The sequence below is a fragment of the Colletotrichum gloeosporioides genome, assembly GCF_011800055.1.
Source record: "Colletotrichum gloeosporioides strain Lc1 chromosome Unknown consensus_71, whole genome shotgun sequence".
In the NCBI taxonomy this organism is placed as follows: Eukaryota; Fungi; Ascomycota; class Sordariomycetes; order Glomerellales; family Glomerellaceae; genus Colletotrichum; species Colletotrichum gloeosporioides.
The window spans coordinates 143,837-166,867 of NW_025544716.1; the positions used below are offsets into that span (position 1 = coordinate 143,837).

Below are 23,031 nucleotides of genomic sequence, written 5' to 3' on the forward strand. Positions count from 1 at the left end.
CTCCGGAACGCTGTTTGGCATCAAGGTTGATGTCTTGAGTTCGTTGATAAGGTAGGTACCCTTTCGGTGCTCGCACTAAAGAGGCAGACAACCTTGATTCTGAACAGCCAGCTCTTAGATTGACAGATTTTCGCAAACTGACTTCACAAGGTGAATGTTCAGCAACAATCCCCGCATAGTCGTTTTCATGGCTCTGGAAAATTCGTAGATTGTCGTCTGGAGTATTATGTTTTCAACATCTATCTCACAACGATGTCATTGATTTCCATTGTATTGCCTATGCTCAATCGGTCAGTCCACCTTCACGATCGCAATCTAGTCGAATGTAGATTCAACTAAGGGCTAGAGCAATGCATCTCCTTGAGTAGCAGAGGTCTGATGCGGGCGGGTAGAGCCATTCTATGTACATGAACCACCCGTTTTCCGACATTCATTCATTCAGAGTCGTCCACCACCGCGATGTCGTCACAACAGTCACAGACGGACCAAGACTCCCCTGTCTGGAGAAGATGGAATTCGCAATCATAATGTTCCGCATCAATCGGCCAGCCTGTGGGTTCAGCCCACTCCGCATGTTCGCACCACTTCCATGACTCAGACCATTCGCAAGCCACGTATCTAGACCCTGCAGTTGCCCCTGGGATGATAGTCAGGGGCTCGCACCCTCTCGTGTCTCTGCCACTGCCCTTAAGGCTTTCGTCGCTTTCATGCCAGCCCCGTCGTACTTCATGAATGAATTGAACTCTAACGTTCTCAAAATCAGCGCGGGACTCTTCAATCCAGTCCCATGTATGCGTCCTGTCGTAGCCCACCCGGTGGAAGACGGAGAGCGTCACTGTGTGTAAACTGGGGAATGACCCATGCTTGACGCTATGAGCTAAGGACGTGAGGTTATCTCCCATGTTGAAGAAAGCGTACAGAATCTGGAAATGCTTGATATTTGGTGGAAGAAACCAGATGATGCTGCTGGAGGTTTGGGAAGGACGGTAGAATGATTGCTGGTCGAGCGTAAGATCTTGTAGCACTGTGAAATCGTTGAATGACGCAAGTGGGCCGTGGGTGTGTCTAGCTTGAAGTACAGAATAATACTGATCATCCTCGAGAATGTCATGGAGTTCATCATCGCCTGTACGTGGAATCCACGCGAAGCGAAGTCTCCGAAGCGTTCTCTTGGTCTGTCTGAAAGCCGCGCTGTATTCTGAGGGAGCCCAGTCTTCAAGGCCGTACTTGTCCACAACGTAACACTCCAGATCTTCGAGCGCAGGACAGTTTGAAAGAAAGCCCTTCAGCACTTCAGGATTAAAGTTGATGCAGAAGAGCGTTCTCAAATTGTTCATCGGTTTCCAATTGACGGACAAACTCCAACGTGCAAAGCTGTTGCGGGCCTCGAAGTCGACGTTCAATTCCTCAATTCCGGAGGCGAATGTTTGAAGATCAAGTAGTTCCTTCGCGTTGGACCCATACTGTACGTCTCCTTTCAATAGCATTCTTTTGAGACTTGGGAGGAGCAACTCGGACGCGAATGACGAGAGGAGCGGGAATTGGCGTCCTCGTCCCATGGGAGCTATGAGTAGCGATTCGAGACTGGCCGCGGTCTTGACGATCGCAATCATCATCATCCAGCGGCGCAGCCTATCTCGGTTGTAGGAGCAAATACGATAGTCCGCGTCTTTCATCGTCGCTGCCGTTTTTGCTGTTGCTGGCGTCATTCCCGTCCCCGTCCCCGTCCCCGTCGCTGTTGCTATCTTCGTCCCCGTCGCCATCGTCGCCGCCATTGCCTGGGGGTTCCAGTTCCATCCTTGCGTAGAGCTACATTGGCAAGGGTCATGGTAAGTGAATGGTCCCCCCATTTGAGATGCATGCCGGTGGAAGAGGACGTAGAGCTCAGGAGTAAAGGTTTGGATGTTTGTGTTGTGGCATAGCTGAAGGCCCCGAATCATTCGGCCTAGGTCTGGACGCTCGATGATGGTGCGTAGGAACAACGGAAGTCTGTCATGCTCCATCTGTACCTGCACATTGGTGTACTCGTCGATTCCATTGTGGTGCACCCAGTGCCCGTTGCCAGTGGCGTAGTAGTGGTAGAGGATCGGTTGGACCAAGTTGCGTAAAGCTCGGCTTGTCAGGCACACCTTTGCCAATGATCGCTTGTCGTTTTTGGTATCGTCCTCGTCGTGGTTCACGAAATGCTTCGGGTTTCGGCAGTGGTAGCAGAGCTCCTCGCAAATCCGCTTGATCAACTCAGGAGGGAGGTCGAGAAGGTTCGTCATGATGGCGGTTTGATGCCGTCGAGAGTTCTGAGTGAGTAGTGATTGAGTATGGGATGTGGCGGCGTGGACGCGAGTCGGGTCTTGTTTTTTTGGCGGCCCCTTCCTTCTCTCGTCGAGGGAGGAGACAACAACCGGAATAAAAAGAATTGCCGATCTGAAGGTGGCAGAGGTGAGAAGTCGTTGGCAAAGACAAGCGGGCGTTTGAGGCTGGCGAAGCCCCACACCCGCTTGCTCAGAGCGCGCAGCGGAGGGAAGGCACTCAGGTGGGGCCAAGCTCGACTGCACCTTCCCGCTGAGAGAACAATGAGTCACCTCTCAAACGGAGAAACAGCAAAGTAACTCATTCGTTTTCGACTAATGGTTGCTCGCCTAATACCGATCGGAATCTCATCAGTTGTTGGTTCACACGTTGCTGCCCCCTTCGCATGACATCTCAACGGACTGCAGGAACCTCTGGAGTACATGCATCATGATATCAAGGTAGCTTGGCTCGAAGAACGGATTGAGAGTAGATGAGAAACTGAATCGACTAAAGCTATGCGATGTTGATTGCCCGTCAAAGGGGCAAGAAGCTTTACAATTTGATCTTATTTCCCGACTGCCATTTAGTCCTATCTCTCCAAAAATTCCGTTTCAAATCTATTCCCCCAAGCTGTCAAAAGACTTCTCATCGTGTGTGTACATCTTCTGGTTTTTCTTCAAGTACGGCAACTCAGCAGTGTTGAATACAGGGCGCGAGAAGCGGTTATACGCAATGAACGTGTCGCGGTCGCCGACCATGGCGTTGTTCGGCGTGGGCACATGCATCGAGACGCGGCGGATCTCGGTAGCGGCCTCCTGGGTAGGCTTGACGCCGGCGTACTTGTAAATCAGGTTCAGCGCAGGGATCGACAGCCCGTGGACAACAATCGAGAAAAGCACCAGCCAGTAGACCACAGGAGCCATGACTTGAACGAGGTTCGTCTCCTCTTCGTCGCCCTTGACGAGCTCCGGGAAGAGGTGGCGGGTGTGCTCGACGTAGAAGACAGCGCCGGCGCCGATAGGACCGAAGTAGCCCATGAACAGCGCCTCCTTCCAGTTCTGGCACACCTTAGGCATGATCTTGTAGCACGTCAGGATGGCTGGGATACGGCGGAAGAGGAGGACTAAACCCCCGAGGGCGAAGAGGCGGCCCTAAGTGAGGCCGGTGACGTCCGGCTAGTTGAATTGGTCCCAGGGCATGACTGTGCCGATGTACATGAAGTCACCAAAGTTAAGGAGGACATCGACGCAAGAGTTGACTTCGTCGTGACGCTTTTCGGTCTCCGCCAAGAACTCTCCGTCCCAGTTCATGGCGTTGCCGGCGACGAAGTAGGCGAGCAGGTCGTCTGTGCCCAGCATGCCGCAGATGCCGACGAGCCACAGCTTTGAAGACACGGTTAGCTGACTTGAAGATGGCGCAAAGCTTTTGATGACTTATGCCGATAGCGGTGGGGCAGATAAGGTAGCTCTCAGAGTCAACCCATTGTTTACGCAGAGCAAAATTCAATGCCTTTCCGGACCCAAAGCCGACAACGATGCCGATGGCAACAGACATGAAGACAATGTAGAGCCACGTCTCGACGACCCAGTTGGTGAGAGCCACGTGGATGCCGCCGCCAAGACGACCGACTCCCTCCTCTGAGCGAGCAAAAAGACTCATGGCTCTCTCGGCGACCGAAGCGGTCTCCCCTCCTTCTCCAGCACCAGGAATGTCGGCATGGCGGATGAGGTAGACGGCCAGCATGTGGAAAGGGAATCCTGCCTGGCTGTTAGCTAGCTGGGTACATCGGATTGGTGAGCAGGTCACTCACCAAAGCCATCGTTGGCGCCCGTTTCAGAGGAGATGATCTCGCGCAGAGGCCGAGCAACAAACCTGTCGGCGAAGGGTCCTTTGGCGATGGCCTGGGAGAGGATGGGGTCGGTGCACGTAACGCCAGCAAGGTGATCTTGGGCACCGTAGCGAGCATGCAGAGGGCAGTACAGAGCCATATGATCGTCATGATGGGAAGCAAACACAAGGCCATCTCCTTCCTTCGTAATTATTGGTACTTGGCGGGCAGCTGGTAGCCTGCGATCACCAGCTGGACACCAATCATCACGTGAGCAAGGCCCTGGTTCCATGTTGGTCAGATCGGGTTCGGAATTTGGGGTTTGTGGAGGAATGGGACATTTGGGCACGAACCAGGGTGATGGCGTTGGTTTGTCCCTCCGTTGCAGAGCCCCATCGTGCTGTCGAGAAATTTGGCTGATATGGGTCCCAGCAGGACACCTATGAGGACCGCAGGCACTGAGATGACGCTTAGCACATATGTTCAGTGACAGCCAACATGCTTTGGGTCACTCACAGGCTTCACCCAAGTACCACTTGCACTTGATCTTGACCGAGATGATGCCGTACAGCAAGGTGAACAGTCCTTTGATAAGGATCAGTACACACCACTTCACTAATAATCAACTGCATCAGCCCATACCAAGGACGCCGAGGACAATGTTCAACTCGCTCACATTAAGGGTTGGCATCTTGAGAAAAGCTTGAGATGGTGTGGAGTGTTTGGTGGAAAACCCTTGACCAGCAAGACTAATGGGACGTTTTTTCCAATTTCTTTTCAACAAAGCGGTGTCGAAACACAAAAGACGAAAAATGTGCAAAAATAAGAACGAAGAGAAAGAAGATGATTAGTTTAAAGGGAACGAAGAGAATGAGTGAAAGCCTGATTGGTTAACGGTCGGTCTACCCAAAGTTATTTAAGTTTACCTACAAACATTATGATAGTCCGCAATATGAGAGACTACGGAGACACATGTTCAGGGAGCCACAAGCAGCGAGGCGGTGGCAGTGGACGTGGATCACCCTCCCTGATCCTGAATTGGGGATCGGGTTCCCAAGCAGAGGCAACAACACTGGTGAACGTAAAGCACTCAGTATATCGTAACAGAACAAGTCAGCAGGCGCATCGCAAAGTACTATATCCCAAAAATGACAATCTGCGAAAAGATGAGAACCTCAAACGTCATGGAGAGCTCCAGTCTAGGCGCCGCGAAGATGCTTATTCCAAGACCCGAGTAAGGCACTGCGGATCGCCAAATATAACCTCAGCTGAAGCCGTCATACGGCTGCACTCCCAATGAATGATACGCATATGTCGACCAACACCTATCCCGCACGTGATCCCTCTCCCGTCCCGTCGGCTCATATCTTGCAGAGACGTGGAATGTCGTCCGTCGCCAAGCACGGGCCAAGACGTCGGTATGGCCCCACACCCGCTGCTTTTCGGAGCGGGAAGGAGCTCATGTGGGGCCCGGATTGGTCGCGACTTCCCGCAATATCATCAGTAAGGGCAGACATCACGCACCGAACGAGAAAAATCCCACACACCTCTTCACCTCACGAAGAAGTTTTCTTCCCCTCCACGCGCTTGAACTCCATGTGCTCAAAACCGTACTAGCCCGGAAGAGACCCGGGATACCTCTTCCTCACCTTTCCCACGAGCCCTCGGCATCTCAGAGCGTCCTCCGGCTCGCGCTCGTTGCAACTCAGAACCAAGTCATGGGTCCTTTTTTCTGAGTTTGAACAGATCAGAACACCAAGCCGACTGGCCTACACTCCAGCTATCTTGAATCCATCCGACAACTGGACATCTTTGGTTCGCCATGGATCCTTCGCAGTGGCGGGACTATTACAGCGACTTGGGCGTCAGGCCCACTGCCACATCGCAAGAAATCGGCCGAGCATTTCGGGATTTGGCGAGAACCACTCATCCAGACAAAAAGGCACCCGGAGACCGCAGCGACTCTAGCGAGTTTCGAAAGGTGCGTGTACATTTGATCGGCGATCTTGGGCTCAGCTTCTTTCTCTTTCTCTCATCTTTTTCTTTTTTCTTGCTCTCACGCCAAGGAGGTATCTTATTGACAAGAGCTCCACATCCAGATTCGTGAAGCCTATGAGTTTCTTAAGGATCCAGCAAACCGCCGCAGGTACGACGAGACTTACCGCGACTCGAAGAGATCCTACGAGAGACATCGCGAATGGCAAAAAGACGAGGCTCAACGTCAGGCCGAGGCCGAGGCTCGACAAGAGAGCGATGAGGAAGACCAGCGAAGAGAGGAAGCGAAGCAGCGCAGAGAAAAGAAACGACAGCAGAGAGAGGAAGCACGCAAACAAGCCCGGAGAGAACGGACCAAAAGGCAGAGGGCTGCGCGGAGAAAGGCCAAGAAGGAGCAAAGAGAGACTGAGCAGCGCGAGACTCAGCGACGCCAGCAACAGAGCATCAACGATCGGCGACGAAACGCGCAGAAGAAAGCTAATGCGCAGCGACAGGAAGATCAAGCACGAGTCGAAGCCGTTCAGCAAGAGGCAGTACGAATGGCTGAAGCTCTCCTTGAGCAGGACAGACGAGAAGCGCAGCAGAGAGCTCGCGAAGATGCATGGGCGACTTACATTACAGCTGAGCAGGATCGGCTGGCTCTGATACCTGAGCAGCAAAGAGCTGAGGCCATCAAGATACAGGAAGAAAGAAAGGCCGCGGAAGTCAAGAAGCAAGAGGAAGAGAGTTCGACAAGCTCATTGGAAGGCGGAGCAGCAGAAACGTGAAGATCAACAGAGAGAAGAGGAGCAGAAGCGAGAAGCGTTTCGGAAGGTCGCTCAGAAGAATCGACAGCTCAGAGAAGCAGAAATGAAGAAGCGATGGGGGCAATTGAGACTCGAAGAGCTTAAAGCCGCGCAGGAGGAGGCAGAATTGTGGAAAGAGAATTCTGCCAGAGAGCGGCATCGTCTGCGCCAACTCGAGACTAAGGAGCGATCGAAGAAGATGGCGAAGATGGTCAGACTGGAGCGCGATAGAGCATCGGAAGTTCACTTAGATGAGCGCACGCTGGCTAAGATGCTTTACGGAGAACATGGGCGCCCAAAGTGTGACCATGCTTGGTTCGGCTGGACTAGGAAAGCGGGCGGTTCGCGCTGCGAATCATGCCGGGGGAAGACGGTGATATCAATTTTCGAATGTCCAATGTGTGGGATGAAGCTTTGTCCGAAGTGCAAGTATGGTCTGGTCAAAACAAGACCAGCTACGCCGCTCAACTGCTTTTAATTTGGAATGGGATAGGCAGTTTCGATGAAGATGTGCGTTGGGATGAGGGCTGGCTGTAACCCGAGTTTGAGTGTATGAACCGTACCTAGTTACTAGAATCAAATGACGATAGCGGTTGCGGAAGGTCCAACTTATTTTGTGATGACGAATTAGTAGTGTCTCGTGAGTCTCCTAAAAAGACTCCAGTCAGATGAAATCTGTTGAGTTTGGGAGGGTGTATGTGTGACTTCTCCTGAAAGTAAGGTTTAACGATGTTCTAATTAGTTATCAATCCTCTAGGAACTGATCCATATGTTTATGAAAAAATCATACAGAAAATTAACGGCGAAGGCAAGAACGCTAAGAATGATGGGGACGATGGGTGTACCTTCCCCTTGGCAGCACCTCGTGGGGAGGCGGACTCTACAAGTCTCACAGCTTTTACTAGCAACTCACAAAGGGTCGTTTTCTTCCTTTGAGGCGCTAAACGCTCAGCGTCAACACTGAAAAGCGAGAAAAGATTCAAAGGGACTGGAAAAGACTGTGAAGACGTCCCTGTGGGTCCCCACATCTGAACGTCGACCGTCCGCTACCGCTACCTCACCTTTCGCTTAACAACAGAATTTCACAATTTCAGCGCCTCAGGTGAGATTCCAGGCCGAGATTTTAAAAACACGAACCTACCGCGCTCATAACGGCTGCACGAAACCACGTCGCCTGGACTCCGTCGTTTCCCCTGAGAAGCAGAAAACCTTTTCGGCTGCGCGAAGCATTCCGCGAAGCCAAATCAACGCGCCTTATTCAAAATCATATGCAAATCAGGGAAATCAACCATCAACAGCACACCCTCGCTTTCTCATAAAGCAGACTTTGCATGTTTTGCCAGAGCCGACCCCAACCAGAGTTGATTTCCGGACCGCCTTGCCAACACGCCAGCCGGCTTTCCTCATGCAACAAAGCATCGTCATTCGCTCAAGATGAATCCCCCAGAGACTCCGGATTACTACTCAGATCTTGGCATTGGTGAATATGCGACGCTAAAAGAAATTGAAAAGGCGTACACCAATCTTGTGCTGAAAGTCCATCCGGACAAGCAGGCTCCTGGAGCTTGCGGAGACGCACATGACTTCCGCAAGGTTTTTCGTGTTCTTCCGTTCTCTTCAAAAGTTCTTCAAGGCTCGAACTTTCGACTGACACATTCCGTACAGGTCCAGGAGGCTTACCAAGTTCTGCGAGATGAAGCAACGCGTGTGGAGTATGACGCCCAGTACCCGGAAATCCACAGCGAGTGGGATGAATACCGCATATTCCTAGAACGCGAGGCCGCAAAGGCGAAGCGAAAGGCCGTAAGACAAGCGAAACAAAAGGCTGCAGAAGAAGCCGGAAGAAAGGCTGCAGAGGAAGCCGAACGAATAGCCGCAGAGGAAGCCGAACGAGTAGCTGCAGAAGAAGTCCAGCGAAGGGCTGAGGAAGAAGCGGAACGATGGGCTGCAGAGGAAGCCAAGAAACAAGCTGCAGAGGAAGAAGTCAATCGCCAATGGGAGGAAGTAATCGCTATGCAACAATCTGGAGAGGAGTGGGAGTGCCAGATGGAAGCATTCCTCGAGGAAGAACGCAGAATCAAGATGACCAAAGCATTCCAATGGGAAGCAATACACGACCAGATGAGAAAGGAGGAGATTCGGATGGAGGAGAGAGAACGGGCAGAAGCATTCGACGATATCCGACAGCAAGTGGACGCGGACCGCAGAAACATACTTCAGCCTCTGGAACAGAAGCTACAGGAGGAGCTCCAGAAGGTGGAGCGCCGCTACAAGAAGATGATCGATAAAGAGGAGAAGAAGTTGAAGAAGCGTCTGGACGAAGAGACAGCAAACGCCGAGAAGGAGCTTGAAGCCAAATGGGCCATGCGCCGACAGCGCAACGAGAAGATCAAAGCTGTCAGGCAGGCAAAAGAGGAGTATGCGGCGTTGCAAGACCTGCACTCCCGTCAAAAGGCATGGGAGGAGCAGCAACGCAAAGCTGCAGAGGAAAGAGCCAAAGAACAGCTCAGATCGGAGGAGAAGAAGAGGAAGAAGCGGAAGGCAGAAGAGGAGCCCAACACGGAGGAATGTGAAGCCGAGGAGAAGCGCGAGGCTAAAGAGCAACGAAGAGCTGAAAAGCGACGCAAGGTTGTTGAGGAGCAACAAAGGGATTGGGAACGCTTCCTAGAAAAGGAAAGAATCGCGGAGGCCAACGAAGCGGGTCGGAAGGCGAACAAACGTCAAGAAGCCACCGCGAAGAAGTTTTTCATACGGAAGAAGGAGAAAGCAGCAGAGGCAAAGAACGGCAAACCAAAGCGCAAGAAAATGTAATCACGAATGGGGAAGCTGAGCTGGGAAGCGGAATTGAGGACTTTGTGGGCAGGAACAGGCGGAGTCCTTATCTAGATGTCTCCGGGGCGACCTACTGACTTGTCCAAAAAGCAAGTCAGGACTTCAAAATGCTGCGGTGCGTGAAACGGATATGGAGTGTTGGATTTGTGTAAAGTAATTCTTGTGTCATGATACATAGACAGAGAAGGCTTTGCGGTCATGAAGTCAAGAGTGCGGCAACGTACGACCCTCCAGTAAGGTTTAGATTATGCATTACTTACTCGTAATTGCCGGCTATATCGATTAAGAAAGGTACGTTCCTTGTACCGCTCACCCATCTGCCTTCATCACCGTCGTCGTCGTCTGTCCCGTTCTCTGTCGTTCCCTGTCGTCGTCGTCTTCCGACGTTATCTGTGGGCGTCGTCGTCTGCCGGCGTTCTCTGTGGTTGTTGTCGTCTGTCTCGTTCTATGTCTCCACCTCTAGTGTGGCCGTTGAACCGCCGCGGATATGTTCTGGGGGTACCTAGGTACCCTTTGGTCCCCTGGTCAGGGATCGAAAGGACTCTTCCTTTCAGCCGCCTCTTTCACGCTTTATCAAGGATGTCAACACTCTGAAAAACTCTTCTCCGGAAGCATTTGGTATCTTTCGTTTCTTCCATTCCCGCAAATGTCCACGAAGGTCGTCCAGAAGAGCCTCTTCCTCCATGCGTCGTTGTTCCTCATCCAAACGTCGCAATCTCGCTATTAGTCTTCTCGTTTCCTCCTGTTGCCATGCTCGGTATCTTATCCACCCGGGCAGGGAATCGAGGAGGTTGATATTGTAATTCGCTCTCTTCAGAGGGTCTGACAGGCATTCATATGCCTCCCGGATCTGTGTACAGTTAGCCGCTTACAACTCACTGACATTGCCGCTGGTATTGCAACACTAAGCTGGAGGATACCCGTTTGAAATTGTCATCGGTCGCACCAGGGGCTTGCTTATCAGGATGGTGTTTCAGCGCAAGATCATTGTGAGCTCGACGTATCTGTTGTTCTGTTGCCTCCAGGTCTACGCCCAAGTCTCCGTAGTAGTCTGGGGTCAAAGGAGGCTCCATGGTGGATGTGGTAACAAAGTGCAAGTGCAAAGGCGAATGAGGTCTCAACGATTTTAATCGAAAGACTCGTGTCTCACTTTGCGAAGAAATACTGACGTTCAAGTAAGCTTTGAACTTCGGTTGAAGAACGTTCTGGCATTGAACCCCGGATACCGGGTTACTCGAACTCGCTCACGCCCCATTGTGACGTTTGTCTGTCGAGTCAGACGTTCTTCAGAACTTGTTTCAACCTAGACCACCAAGGCCTAAGGCCTCTTTGAATCAATCATTGTGTGTTGTGTTGTCTGCTGCAGGTCACCTCCAGGGTGACCTTTTCAGAAGCCAAACGGAACAAGTCGCTTTCCACTATGTCAAAGGTTGTTTGGAATGGCTCTGATTCCCTCGACCTTTGGGTCAGTAGGCCATCTACGAGAAATGACCATGAGTAAAATTCACATGGTCGTATTTTGATCAAAGTCGAACTAAGAGGAAGATCGGGGTCAAAAACGAAGAAGCTAGACCTCGAGGGCTGTGATGGAACAGTTGATGATCAGGAGACTTAAGATGTTAGGAACATCAGCAAAAAAAGTGATGATAGCACGACCTGGTTTCGATCCAGGGACCTCTGGGTTATGAGCCCAGCGCTCTACCCCTGAGCTACCGTGCTTGTTGCTTGTTGAAAACTTTTGGACCACAAGTGCCCTAAGAGCTGACCCAGTGGAGTGTATTGTGACTCACCCGTGGGTCAGGTTTTGTTTGCTGGCCGAGGACTGAACGAGCTATCCACCTGGGTAGCCTAGCCCATAGAAGGGAGAGACTCTAAGCGTTCGTGAATGGACAACACAAAGTTTAAGTCCTCATTTGAGAAAATTGCCGTAGTTGTGAAAGAGAAAAAAAAGACAGTAGACGTTATCGCGCTGAGTTGACTAGCCGACGTGGAGAAAGATGCATCGGCCGAATCAACCCAACAGCTCGGGCGAAAGATCAGGACCCACTCGGAGAAGGCGTCCCGGATCAAGGGATCAGGAACAGGACGGACATCCTCAGACCAAAAAGGCCCCGAGCCAGTTTTCTCCCCGGATGATTGGCAGATAGTTACCTAATTGCCAACTCGTCTTTATCAATCTGCCGAACCACCTTTGATCTTGGACATGTGGGTTTGCGGGGTTCCCAAGGCCGACGCTTGTCTTGTGCGGATCCGGATTCCCGTATTTGTCCAAAAGCCGATCAATTTTCCCGACGCCTTCGGGAATTAGCCATGATGGCGGACGTTGACCGGAGAGGCATGCATGAGCGACATGCCAATCACGCAAAGGTATGAGTGATGGATTTCTTGCGTTTATATCCGTTGGGCCAAATCAGGGGTTTAGAAATCCCCCTCACTGTACACGAACAAACTTGCTTTCTTCTCTCCCCGTTTTGATAAGCTTTTCGAGGAACTGGGAAAACTGCCAAGAAACGGTCACCAGTCAAGATGGTGGCACCGGTAAGACATCACTCACCAGAACCATGCTTGTGAGACTATCTAATGGCGACGACCAGAAATGGAAGCGTTTGGTACGGTTCATCGCCGAGGACGATTGGAGGGAGTACATCGGTGAACCCGTGGACGAAAACGTCGATGGTAAGAATCTCCGGTTCTCGATGACCGCCAATTTACTCACATCCCGGAAGTCGGAGCGGTCCTTGCGGCGTCAACTCCCGTCCCCGTCCGTGTCTTCTCCGGCACATCAGCACTCGATGCCTCGGCAGAGCCAACCCAAAAGGTCCTCAACATCCAGAAGCTCCTACCTCCTCTGACACGGAAAGAGATCGGCACCATCCGCTGCATCGGCCTCAACTACCGTAAACATGCAAAGGAGATGAACCTCGAGCTCCCAGAGCACCCGACTCTGTTCTTCAAGCCGGCAAGCTGCTTGAATGCGTCAAACGCCCCGCTTGTAATTCCCTACCAGGCAACAGATGCCCAAGCAGACTATGAAGCAGAGCTTGCTGTGGTGATTGGCCGTGACGCAAGGAATGTCAGTGTTGAAGATGCCATCGACTATGTTCTGGGTTACATGTGCTCGAACGACGTGACCGGGAGGAAGCACCAGTTCGCCGGCGCGCAGTGGGGCTTCGGCAAGGGGTTCGACGGCTTCGCGCCGATGGGTCCGTGTCTCGTCAGCACGAGCAGCATCCCGGACCCGTCCGTCATTGAGCTGAAGACGGTACTCAACGGCGAGGTCATGCAGGAAGGTAGGGGCGACGACATGATTTTTTCAATCGCTGAGATCGTGGCATACCTGTCGCAGGGTACCACGTTGGAAGCGGGAACGGTGATCATGACCGGAACCCCTCACGGCATTGGTGTGAGCAGGACTCCGCCCGTGTTTCTGGCACCTGGCGATGACCTCCGAATTGTCATGAGCCATGGCCTCGGAAGTCTCGTCAACAAGGTCGTGTATGAGGAGAAGCCTCAGAAGGCAACAAATGGTGTGAATGGAATCAAGGCAGTCAATGGGGTCAATGGTGTTACTGAGGTTAAGGTCAACGGAGTACACTGAGGGAGAGCAGTCCTCAAATCGTTGATCAGCGGAATATGAGTTCCTTCTAGAATTACTAATATGAACTGGGTATGCATACGTTGTGGGGCTAGTCCGAACGAACCAGCCTACGAGGTGCATCGTGAGTCGATTGATGTTATTTTTATGTCATAGGGCGGGTTCGTAGGGCGCTGCAAAGGTACATTTCTCCGACGGCAACCGGACTTAAATCAAAAGCGCACTTAAATATCGAACACCTTCATACGTTGCGGTATAATGTTGAAGCAATGTTATCACAGTTGTCTGTAAAAATGGCTTCGCCCAAAGTATTCATGTAAGGCATTCCACAAACAGCACGAGCTGCGGCTGACAGGGCGAAAGAACGGGAGCGACCGGATACATCGGAGGAGACTTCCTCTATGCGGCCTACCATTCTCATCCAGAGTGGAAGTTCTCTGCGCTCGTTCGAAATCAGGAGAAGGCAGCGGTTCTACAAGAATCTTTCCCAAACGTTAGGCCTGTGTTTGGAGACCTCAACTCTACGGACGTGCTGCGGGAGGAGGCTTCGGCCGCAGACATAGTTCTTCGTAAGTCTTCCAACATCCAAAAGGTATTCTGTCTCACAAGAATCAAGATTTCGCCGATTGCGACCACGAGGAATCTGCTAGAGCCTTCATCGAAGGCCTCAAGCTCCATCCTGCAGAGCGCCCAGGATGGTATATCCACACTTCGGGAACGGGCATCTTGACCGTTGAAGACGGGAGAGCCAAGACTTGTGGAACACACCGCTCAAAGGTCTACGACGACTGGGATGGCGTATCGGAATTAATCAATCTTCCAAATGACGCCTTTCACCGAAACGTGGACAAGATTGTGACCGAGACAATCGCATGGCCATCCAAGAGCTTCAAGACAGCCATCGTCTGCCCCTGCTGCATCTACGGCCCGGGAAGGGGCCCAGGAAACACCAAAAGCGTACAGGTATACGCACTAGCCACCACCGTGTTGAAAAGAGGGAAGGGAATCAGAATCGGAGAGGGCGAAAACATCTGGCATCAGGTTCACATCCAAGATCTCAGCAACCTGTACCTGGCCTTAGCTGAGGCCGCGGCTAGTGGTGGAGGCAAGGCGACATGGGACAATGAGGGCTACTACCTTGCTGAGAACGGAAGCTTCTCGTGGGGTGACGTGGAGAAGGCCATTGCGCAGGCGGCCTTTGAGAAAGGATTGATCAAGACATCGGAACTTGATGTTCTTGACTGGGACGGCACTGGCAAAGTAGACTCTACGGGTCCCTATAAATGGGGTTCAAACTCCAGGGGTCTTGCGACCCGTGCCAGAAAGTGTTTGGGGTGGGACCCAGTGCAGCCGAAGCTCATGGATCTCATTGGAGACATTGTGGAACTCCAAGCCAAGGACCTGAAATAGCTATCTTAATCGGATATCAGATATCGAGCCAAGAATGAATTGAATGGCCGTGCACTTTTAAAAGTTGTCGTTTTGCTGCCTTTAGTAGATCTTTGTTGTCTGCCTTTGCGCAAGTGAGTGTCGTGTTTGACAACCTTAAGTTTTCTTTGGCTTTGCAACTACTGTGACCAAGAACCAGGAAGGTGGCATTTCATTGTCACCTATCTCAGACATGCCGGTCACTGCGCAGTCAATCTCTGGCAGTTGAAACGCATCTTTTTGAAGAGGTGATCATGGCATCGTCACATAAGAGGAGGACTGATCAGTGGCCACTTTCTAAAAGGTTGTCAAACTCAATTAGCCACCTTGGGCAGTGTTATTCAGCAATAGTATCAGCTTTCGTGAGTGTCATTCCCAACTCTCGTCCCCTCCCACATGTTAACTTATTATTCCAGGCATGATGGAGACAACCTGGGTGCCACGAAAGCCACGCCTCTTGGCAATCTCCCTCCTTCACCACGAGATCCATAACGAATACTGGCGCCCATTTTATCGTGAAGCAGCGCGCTACGTCACTCTTCAAGTAGCCACCGAGCCAGAAACCGCCATTCAAGTCTTGCAACAGAGCACGCCCCCCAAGGCCGTCCTCATAACCGACGGTGGCCTCGCGCGTCCGGAGAATGGCCACGTCTGGTATTCCGTTCTAGCATATGTGCACCAAGGAGGCACCGCGATCGCGATGGGGTTCTTCTCTTACGTCCTGGTCGAGGCGGAAGTGAACTCGTTCTTCTCACTGGCCGGTCTGGATTGGCGGGCTAGGGCGTGCCCGGAGGGACTCTCTGCGATGCTGAACAGAGACGCAGACCAGGTGGGTTCGACAGGGCTTCCGACGGACTTCATCTGCTGCCAATCGTTCTACTTGACAGACGTCGGCTTCGATGAGGCTTGGTATGTTGGGCAGCCTGAATGCAAAAGGCTCAAGAATGGCGAAACGTTCTTTGGGCCTTGCTGTAAGGGTATTCCGGTCGGTGTTCCTGCGGCTTTTGGAAAGATTGGAAAGGGTCATCTTGGATATGTCGGAGGTCATGATCCTGCTTGTGGTTCGGGCGATACTGTTTGGGCTATGTGTGCCTTGCCTCCGCTGTGCCGCAAATTCTTCAGAAAGCCGATGGTGGCATGGCGCGAGTGAGTGGTGGTGGGATAACCTCCGTACAACGATTGCGATTTTTTCTGCTAGATAAGATGATTTGATGATCCAATGCGCACCTAGAGCTCTAAATATTCGTTTGATCATGCATAATCGTGTTGATGACATGCTCCCATTGTGACAAGTCTCCACTCTCAGGCAAAAAGAATCCCGGATCATCCCAGGTCATTTGAGCGCTTGAGGTGCTGTACGGCAGCCCAAGGCCAACGAGCAAGGGATCGAAATCAGGGCTCTCGACCGGCAACTGAGGTTGCGTAGCCATCACGGTCTGAGGCCCAGCAGATGTCAGGGGCCTTTCGGCTGGAGATGCCAAAGCCAGGGGTACCATCGGGTTTGGCGCCGGTGGTTGAGATTGCCTTGCCTTCTTCACGCACAGCTCGACTATCTTGACTTCAGCAAGGGCGAACTCGTTGAGCCAGACATCGTTTCGCTGCATCTCGCAATATGCAGCTAGGTCTTCGAGGATTGCTTGAGACCTGCGAGAATGAGGGTCTCTAACGGCAATAATGCCGAGCACCAGCGCGCTGTTGAAGAGGTTGTGAGGGCCTAAGCTCCATTTCAAACGGTCGTTGAGAGGTTGACTGAACATCTTGAGACCCATCCCCAAGTCAGCACAGGCTGAGGCGATGCAGACGTCATGACTGTGCTTGTATCGATTGGTGATGGATTGCCGCAACAGAAAAGGTCGGTGGAGGGTGACTCGGGCAAAGTGGTACATGCTGTGAAGGTGTAGCCGTTGCCATGGTAGGAAGGGAAGTCGTTCATCCTTTTTCGTATCGGGGTCGTCGAGTTCGAAATACGGCGGCAGCCTCCCTCTCCAGGTCTCGATTTCTTTGTCCAATGTCAGGACCGTCTCGTAAGATACTGTGAACAGTCCAAAGCACCGTTCCTGAATCTTTCCAACAATCACGGCCAGCTCATGAGCAAGGCGACTGAAGACGCTTGGGGTAGGCTCGGACAGAGGTGCTTCAATGACATGCACCGCTTCTTCGTCATTCAAATCATCCAACCATACGTTAGACGCCGGCTTAACCATGCACTGCTGATCAACGATGGCAAAGGGTCTTCCGAGCGCGAGCGCGATTGTCTTGTCGAGCATGTAGAGATTGCTCCATAATCGCCGTCTTGTCTCTGTCTCTTTCCTAGGCAACCTCCATCTTTCGCCGTCAATATGCATCCCCTGGGCCTGGGCCATACGCATTGCGAAGCTAGTGGTGAGCCATGACTCTGGTACACGGCGAGTGTAGATGAGGTATCGAGTCACCAACACTCCAGCTCTGACGAGGTCCGTCGATTCGCCATAGAAGGTGGGGGCGATGACGATGGCTCTTCTCGCGGCCCAGTAGAATCTTTGCGAAGTCTCATGAACTTCTCTTTGAACTTCTTTGTTCCGTGGTTTTGGACAGTCAAGGAGGACACCATAAGCCATCACAATGAACAGCAACGCCAGCCATCTCAGGTCAATGGTTGCAAAGTCATCAAAGCCAAACTTCCTAGACCAAAAGTTCTCATACTTGGCCTTAAACGATGTTGGCTGGACTGCGTCAATAGCCCAGTTGAGTTCGTTCAAAAAGCAGTCCGTCAACCTGTCAACTGTCGTTTTCCTTCTCGGCAATAGCCCAAGCAGCTCCCATATCTGAGAGAATGGTCCGCCTTCATCTCGGAACGAATGCGTTGAGCTAGCTTGAGCCTTCTGAGACAAGCCCGAAGAGAGCTCAGGTGCCGGAGCCTGAATGATCTTTGCCGCTGCTTGAGGGCCGAAGTACGATGAGCCAAAGAATGACGGCGCGTCGCGGCTTTTGAAGAGATTGCCAACGGTGTATTCAGTCGGCTGGTCTTGTCCACTCTCGCCTTGCCGTCTGCCTCCTCCGCTGCTGGAAGACCGCGACGGAATTGCCCCGGATCCGGACGAGGACTCGTCCTGACGTTCGGGCTCTTGTGTCGGGATTGAAGGCGTTGTCGTTGGTGAAACTGGTGTCGCGAAACTGACGACCGGTGAGGTGATGATCGGAGGTCGGGATCGCTGAGCAGGTCTTTCACCATCATCTTCAAGATGGCTGTATGAGCATGATGCGCCTACTCCACGGCGGTCGCAGTTGAAGCATGGTCGGGATCCGTTGCACTTGAGATTGTCGAGTCAGTAAGAGACGGTGAATACACCAACTGCCTGTGCGTGCTGCTGAATGATTGCCGTTTGTCCGAAATCAAAACAATTCAAAACCGATCGCAAAGACTCAAGAAACAGGCCACGCCAAGACAACAATCAGAAATGGCCTATCAACTCACCCTCTGCTTTCGCCGATGACACGACTCGCACGCGACAGCATGCCTCCCTCGCTTCCTCTTCCGAGAAATCGGACTTTTCGCATTCGGGACGTTAGCCGCAGGGGACGAAGTCGAATCCATCGAGTCTGAGCCGCGTCTGGCCGGAGAGAATGCCGAAAGATGCGCCCGGTGGTTGGGGCTACTAAGATCGGGGAAATGGGGCCAGACGGGGAGAGATTTTGGGTCGAGGCGATGTCGGCCTTTTCATAATTCTTCACGCGACGGCGCAGCTCCTCCTTTGTTATCGCTGAGAGATCCCCCACACTTGACCGAGGGCAAAGTCTTGGCTCCCTAACCCATCAAAAAAGACAGGCCGGGTGATAAGCAATCCTGGCATGTTTCCCCGGCTTTTTGGTGGCATCCCCGCTAATCTGCATGGATCATCAGCCGACGCGATTGATAGCTGCGGGCAATTCCCGACGCAGAGGAGTTAAGGAATGATAGCGCTAGCGTCGGGAAATTCGTGGGTTGGCTAGATAGGTGAATCGGGTGACCTCACTCCTGGCTTGGCCTCCTTTGACGATGCATGTTTGGATAGATATATGTCTAATGCATAGCCGGTGGATTCGTTCAATTGAGACGATGTTGATCAGTTCGAGCTAAGTCTGCACAACCGACGACAACACCAACTTGTCGATTCAACGTGACTTTGGAGACCAGCTTCAACGACCATGTCCGTGGAAAAGATGCCCATGGAAGCCAAAGATGGCGACGTTGATTCGCCTCATTCAGTGGATGCGAGCTCCCATCTCACGATCGATCCCGTCGCTGAGAAAAAGCTGTTGAGGAAGTTGGATTTTTGGCTTGCGCCGATGATGATTATCTGCTTCTTGGTTGCGTACTTGGATCGCAGTAATATTGGTCAGTCGCCGTCAATTACTTCATAGTGTCAATCTTGACTGCTAACAAGTTGGCCACAGGCAACGCCGCAATTGCCGGCATGAACGAAGACTTGAACCTGACGGGCAACAGACTCAACGTCGCGGTCACAGTCTTCTATGGTAAGTTCTCAACCGCAACCCCTTTGCCGCAATGTGAATAAGCCTGACGCAACCTCCAGTAACCTACATCACCTTCGAGATCCCTGCCTCCCTCATCCTCAAGAAAGCCCGCCCGAGCCGCCTGATCCCCTTCTTCATCCTCGCCTGGAGCGCCACCGTCGTCGGCTCAGCCTTCGTAACCAACTACGCCAGTCTCCTTGCGACGCGTCTGCTGATCGGCATGTTCGAGAGTGGCTTGTTCCCATGCCTGACGCTCTACCTCAGCACATTCTATAAGCGCGAGGAGCAGGCCCGCCGAATCTCCTACCTCTTCGTCGCCGCAGCTCTCTCTGGTGCCTTTGGTGGTCTGCTCGCATACGGTCTCACCAGCCTGCACGGCGCAAGTGGTCTGGCTGGATGGAGATGGTTGTTCCTCATCGAAGGTGTGATCTCTCTGACTGTCGGCCTCGCCATCATCGTGCTACTTCCCGACAGCTTCGAGACTGCGAAGTGGCTCACTGAGGACGACAAGAACCTGATGCGCATCCGCGCTGAGCAGGCGAGGGTGTACCAGGGCGAGTCTGAGAACTTTGACAAGACGGAGGTCAAGCTTGCGTTCATGGATCCCAAGGTCTGGCTCTCTGCTGCTTGCCAATTCTGCGCGAACACCTGCTCCTTCGGCTTCGGTACCTTCTTGCCCGTCATCATCCGCGGTTTCGGATACAGCAGCATCAAGACTCAGCTTCTCACGGTTCCGGTCTACATCTGGGCGTCTGCGGTATACCTCACCGTCGCGTACATCTCCGATAAGCTCAATAAGCGCGCCATTTTCATGGTGCCTATGGCTCTTGTCACTGCAACGGGATACGCGCTTATGCTTGGAGTGAGCATGAAGGCGACCGGTGTCCAATATTTTGCTACCTTTGTCACTGCGACTGGCATCTACTGCGTTGTCGGTCTGAACGTTACCTGGATCAGCAACAGCAACGCAGGATACTTCAAGCGCGCCACTGCCATCGGTCTGCAGCAGACCATCGGAAACAGCGCTGGTCTCATGGCAGGCCAGATTTACCGCATCACCGCCTCTGACGGCAGATACACCATCGGCCACGCCGTTTCGCTGGGCACAATCACCGTCGCGTCGGTTGGTTACTTCGCCATGTGGACTTTGTTGAACAAGATCAACAACCGGAGGGAGAACATGAGCATCGATGAGAGAGCACGGGAGATTGATCAAGGCAAGAAGGGTGACAGACACCCTGATTTCCGCTACACTCTGTAGACGCCGGACATCAGGTCACATCCCAGTTGACTGGGTACATAATAATACTGCTTTGGTTCGTTCATAACTCCGTTACTCCTCGTGAAATTCCCGTGACATTTGGCCCTCAATTTGCCGTAGCAAAGTCACCAGTAGCCCAGAACGAACTATCCATCAAGTCCCACCGTCCTTCGTCTAAGGGGTCCTCGTCTCCGAACTCTAAGCCAGGTGGGTCGAAGAAGTTGGTCGAGGGCGGAGGAGTCAATGCTTTTCTGGCTTTCTCGTTCAGCTCCTTGCAGGCACCGTGTATCTTCTTTAGCCGGTAGTCATCGGTGGCCTTGATGAGTCTCTCTAACAGCAGCAGAGCAGATTCCACGTTGCTCTGGTCGGTAAGTCGGCACGGGTGGTCCGGGTTCGCTAGGTTATTGACCGTGATGAACATGACGCTTGTCAAATAGCCACAAGACACCAGCCTAGGTATGTGTTAGCGGCGGTTTCTTTGCGTCGAGAAGCGGAAGCTTACCAAGTCAGAGCTGAATCATTTTCCGGAGTCGCAGCATAGAGATGCATGCATGTTCTCGCCTCTCCAACCAGCTTCTCCCAGCAATCAGGCAGCTGTACCGCAAAAGCCTCGGGAAGGACTTGCGGAGCTTGCCTTTTGCTGCAATTCAACACTTCTTGTAGCCACTCGAGATGATGGGAGTCCGCATAGTGCGTTGTCGCAATCAACTGCAAATGCGTGTAGTGCAGTAGACAAAGGTACCGCATGTACTCTGTTGATACGATGCCAGCCACACTTTGCGCCATAAACTCCTCCGGGATCGCCTTCTCCCAGTTCTCGAGCATCTCCCGCAATCGGATCATGTTTTGGGTTCTTTCGCGATCCGGGAGTTTCATGGCTCTGACGGACAGGAGCATCGAGTAAAGCTTGCCTTGGATGTAAGCAAGCTGAACCCGGGTCCGGAAGTAGTTGAATTCTTGTCCCAAGAAACCAATTATAATTCCTGCCTTGTCGGGTGGGTGCATTTCGGGGAGATCTACATCGATGTCTGCATCTTGGTGGATGGCCGGCGAGCTCGTTCTCATGCCGCAGTCCCGGTCCAGGATGTATGCAATCCAAAAGACTCTGTTCCTTTGGAGGATTTCGGCCGCATCATACTCATCTTCTGGGCGAAGATTCTTGGTGTAAAGTCTTAGGCCGTGGACGAGACGCATCGCAGTGGCAATGATCATCGCGGCAGGTCGGACGTCTGATGAGCCGTGAAACACGAGGACCAGGCCAAGCACAACCTGAAGCGCCAGAAGATTGGGCTCGCTTACGACCAGCTCGTTGATGACCGATTGAACGTTGTTGATATAGCGTTGCATATGCTGGGTGTCCGTCGCACTCGAAGCATATGAGTGCCTCTGAGCTAGAGCAAGAACGATGTTGACAGCTGCCCATGCGTCTGTCTTGCGGTATGCAGGGTATGTGTACCATCCACGCAGCATTTTCATGAAGACTTCTTTGTCGAATAGCGGGAGGACTTGGTTCGACTTTTCAAAGTAGTCCTCGACGATAGGGAGGACTACTCGCAGCGGTGGGAGTGTCCTAGAGTCGTTGCCCGGTATTTGGACGCTGTCGTGGTCGGTAGAGTAGCTCGGGGATTCATTGGATATCGACCCAGCTCCTAGCCCCCAAAACTGCTCTTCATCGGAGCTAGAGAATGTCTGCAGTGCTGAACTCAATTCAACCCCAGCGATGGGAGACATGGACACATGCTGGAGAGTCATGGACTGGGGTTGCCCTTTTTGAGCCTCGAGTTGCGCAATCCGCGCTTCCAGCATCTCGATCTTCTTGACACTGTATCAAAGTCAGCATGGAATCCCATCAGCTCCGACAGAGGCCATCTTACTGGTTCGGCTTTAATGCTGGAGCTCTCGTGGGGCCAGTGTAGGTGCACTCTGAGTTGTACAGCTTGCATCCTGAACAACGGGGCTGCTTGGCGTCGCATTTGATCTTTTTGTGGTAACAAAGATCGCAAGCCTGTCCATTGTCAACGACGATGCTGTCAGCTCTTTGTCTCTTTCACATGAGGTTGAGCCTCAGGCTCGTAGACGCTCACCTTTCTTCGCCGAACCCGCTTGGTCTTGGATGTTTCCTCCATGTTGGGAGCTGATGCAATACTGCGATGCTAGGCTGAAGAGCTAGATCCTTCTTCCAGTAGCGAGCAAAATCTCCGCTTTCCATGTGCCGCCGATGACAGAACTGAATTGAAGCAGTTGCGATGATGAGTTCACAAGCCGCATCATTCCGAATGGGAGTTGCCTTCGTGGGGACGCTAGATTACTAATACGTCAGCCCTACAGCTGAAATGGGGATGAGACGGATCCTTCGCAGGCAGCTGGATTCTTACGTAAGACGTGATTCAGTCAATGCCACATCAATGTGAAAAGAGGTCGTGTCTTGGAGCGGAGTTTGCGCCATTGGCAAAAGTTGTGTTGGTTGAGAACAAAAGAGCAAGTATACCATAGTGCCAAATGCAAAAAAATCGACGTTGGCCTG

General features: G+C 52.3%; 10 protein-coding genes across 10 annotated transcripts; 6 read left to right on the forward strand and 4 right to left on the reverse strand.

The window, feature by feature from the left end:
* Nucleotides 1-434: 434 nt before the first annotated feature.
* Nucleotides 435-2,267, reverse strand: GCG54_00010224 (uncharacterized protein; the record flags this gene model as incomplete). The annotated part of the gene is made up of 1 exon (XM_045410154.1): nt 435-2,267. The coding sequence occupies one exon, from the start codon at nt 2,265-2,267 to the stop codon at nt 435-437; it is 1,833 nt and encodes a 610-aa protein (XP_045260109.1).
* A 639-nt stretch (nt 2,268-2,906) lies between these two features.
* On the reverse strand, nt 2,907-4,808 carry GCG54_00010225 (Na(+)/H(+) antiporter 1; the record flags this gene model as incomplete). The annotated part of the gene is made up of 7 exons (XM_045410155.1): nt 2,907-3,440; nt 3,492-3,721; nt 3,780-4,046; nt 4,100-4,369; nt 4,471-4,575; nt 4,634-4,702; nt 4,760-4,808. The coding sequence occupies 7 exons, from the start codon at nt 4,806-4,808 to the stop codon at nt 2,907-2,909; spliced, it is 1,524 nt and encodes a 507-aa protein (XP_045260110.1).
* Nucleotides 4,809-5,939: 1,131 nt separating this feature from the next.
* GCG54_00010226 (Chaperone protein DnaJ) lies at nt 5,940-7,375 on the forward strand (the record flags this gene model as incomplete). Its single annotated transcript, XM_045410156.1, is given in 3 exon segments — nt 5,940-6,098; nt 6,217-6,838; nt 6,849-7,375. The coding sequence occupies 3 exon segments, from the start codon at nt 5,940-5,942 to the stop codon at nt 7,373-7,375; spliced, it is 1,308 nt and encodes a 435-aa protein (XP_045260111.1).
* A 956-nt stretch (nt 7,376-8,331) lies between these two features.
* Nucleotides 8,332-9,708, forward strand: GCG54_00010227 (Chaperone protein DnaJ 1; the record flags this gene model as incomplete). Its single annotated transcript, XM_045410157.1, has 2 exons — nt 8,332-8,490; nt 8,563-9,708. 2 exons carry the CDS (start codon nt 8,332-8,334, stop codon nt 9,706-9,708), a joined length of 1,305 nt encoding a protein of 434 aa, XP_045260112.1.
* Nucleotides 9,709-12,290: 2,582 nt separating this feature from the next.
* GCG54_00010228 (uncharacterized protein) lies at nt 12,291-13,327 on the forward strand (the record flags this gene model as incomplete). The annotated part of the gene is made up of 2 exons (XM_045410158.1): nt 12,291-12,405; nt 12,456-13,327. The coding sequence occupies 2 exons, from the start codon at nt 12,291-12,293 to the stop codon at nt 13,325-13,327; spliced, it is 987 nt and encodes a 328-aa protein (XP_045260113.1).
* A 290-nt stretch (nt 13,328-13,617) lies between these two features.
* On the forward strand, nt 13,618-14,734 carry GCG54_00010229 (uncharacterized protein; the record flags this gene model as incomplete). The annotated part of the gene is made up of 3 exons (XM_045410159.1): nt 13,618-13,640; nt 13,688-13,893; nt 13,917-14,734. The coding sequence occupies 3 exons, from the start codon at nt 13,618-13,620 to the stop codon at nt 14,732-14,734; spliced, it is 1,047 nt and encodes a 348-aa protein (XP_045260114.1).
* A 439-nt stretch (nt 14,735-15,173) lies between these two features.
* GCG54_00010230 (uncharacterized protein) lies at nt 15,174-15,902 on the forward strand (the record flags this gene model as incomplete). Its single annotated transcript, XM_045410160.1, has 1 exon — nt 15,174-15,902. One exon carries the CDS (start codon nt 15,174-15,176, stop codon nt 15,900-15,902), a length of 729 nt encoding a protein of 242 aa, XP_045260115.1.
* An 85-nt stretch (nt 15,903-15,987) lies between these two features.
* Nucleotides 15,988-18,326, reverse strand: GCG54_00010231 (uncharacterized protein; the record flags this gene model as incomplete). The annotated part of the gene is made up of 2 exons (XM_045410161.1): nt 15,988-18,042; nt 18,207-18,326. The coding sequence occupies 2 exons, from the start codon at nt 18,324-18,326 to the stop codon at nt 15,988-15,990; spliced, it is 2,175 nt and encodes a 724-aa protein (XP_045260116.1).
* Nucleotides 18,327-18,916: 590 nt separating this feature from the next.
* On the forward strand, nt 18,917-20,507 carry GCG54_00010232 (putative transporter C11D3.18C; the record flags this gene model as incomplete). Its single annotated transcript, XM_045410162.1, has 3 exons — nt 18,917-19,106; nt 19,166-19,246; nt 19,306-20,507. 3 exons carry the CDS (start codon nt 18,917-18,919, stop codon nt 20,505-20,507), a joined length of 1,473 nt encoding a protein of 490 aa, XP_045260117.1.
* Nucleotides 20,508-20,613: 106 nt separating this feature from the next.
* On the reverse strand, nt 20,614-22,633 carry GCG54_00010233 (uncharacterized protein; the record flags this gene model as incomplete). The annotated part of the gene is made up of 4 exons (XM_045410163.1): nt 20,614-20,959; nt 21,010-22,329; nt 22,382-22,512; nt 22,559-22,633. 4 exons carry the CDS (start codon nt 22,631-22,633, stop codon nt 20,614-20,616), a joined length of 1,872 nt encoding a protein of 623 aa, XP_045260118.1.
* Between the last annotated feature and the right edge of the window lie 398 nt (nt 22,634-23,031).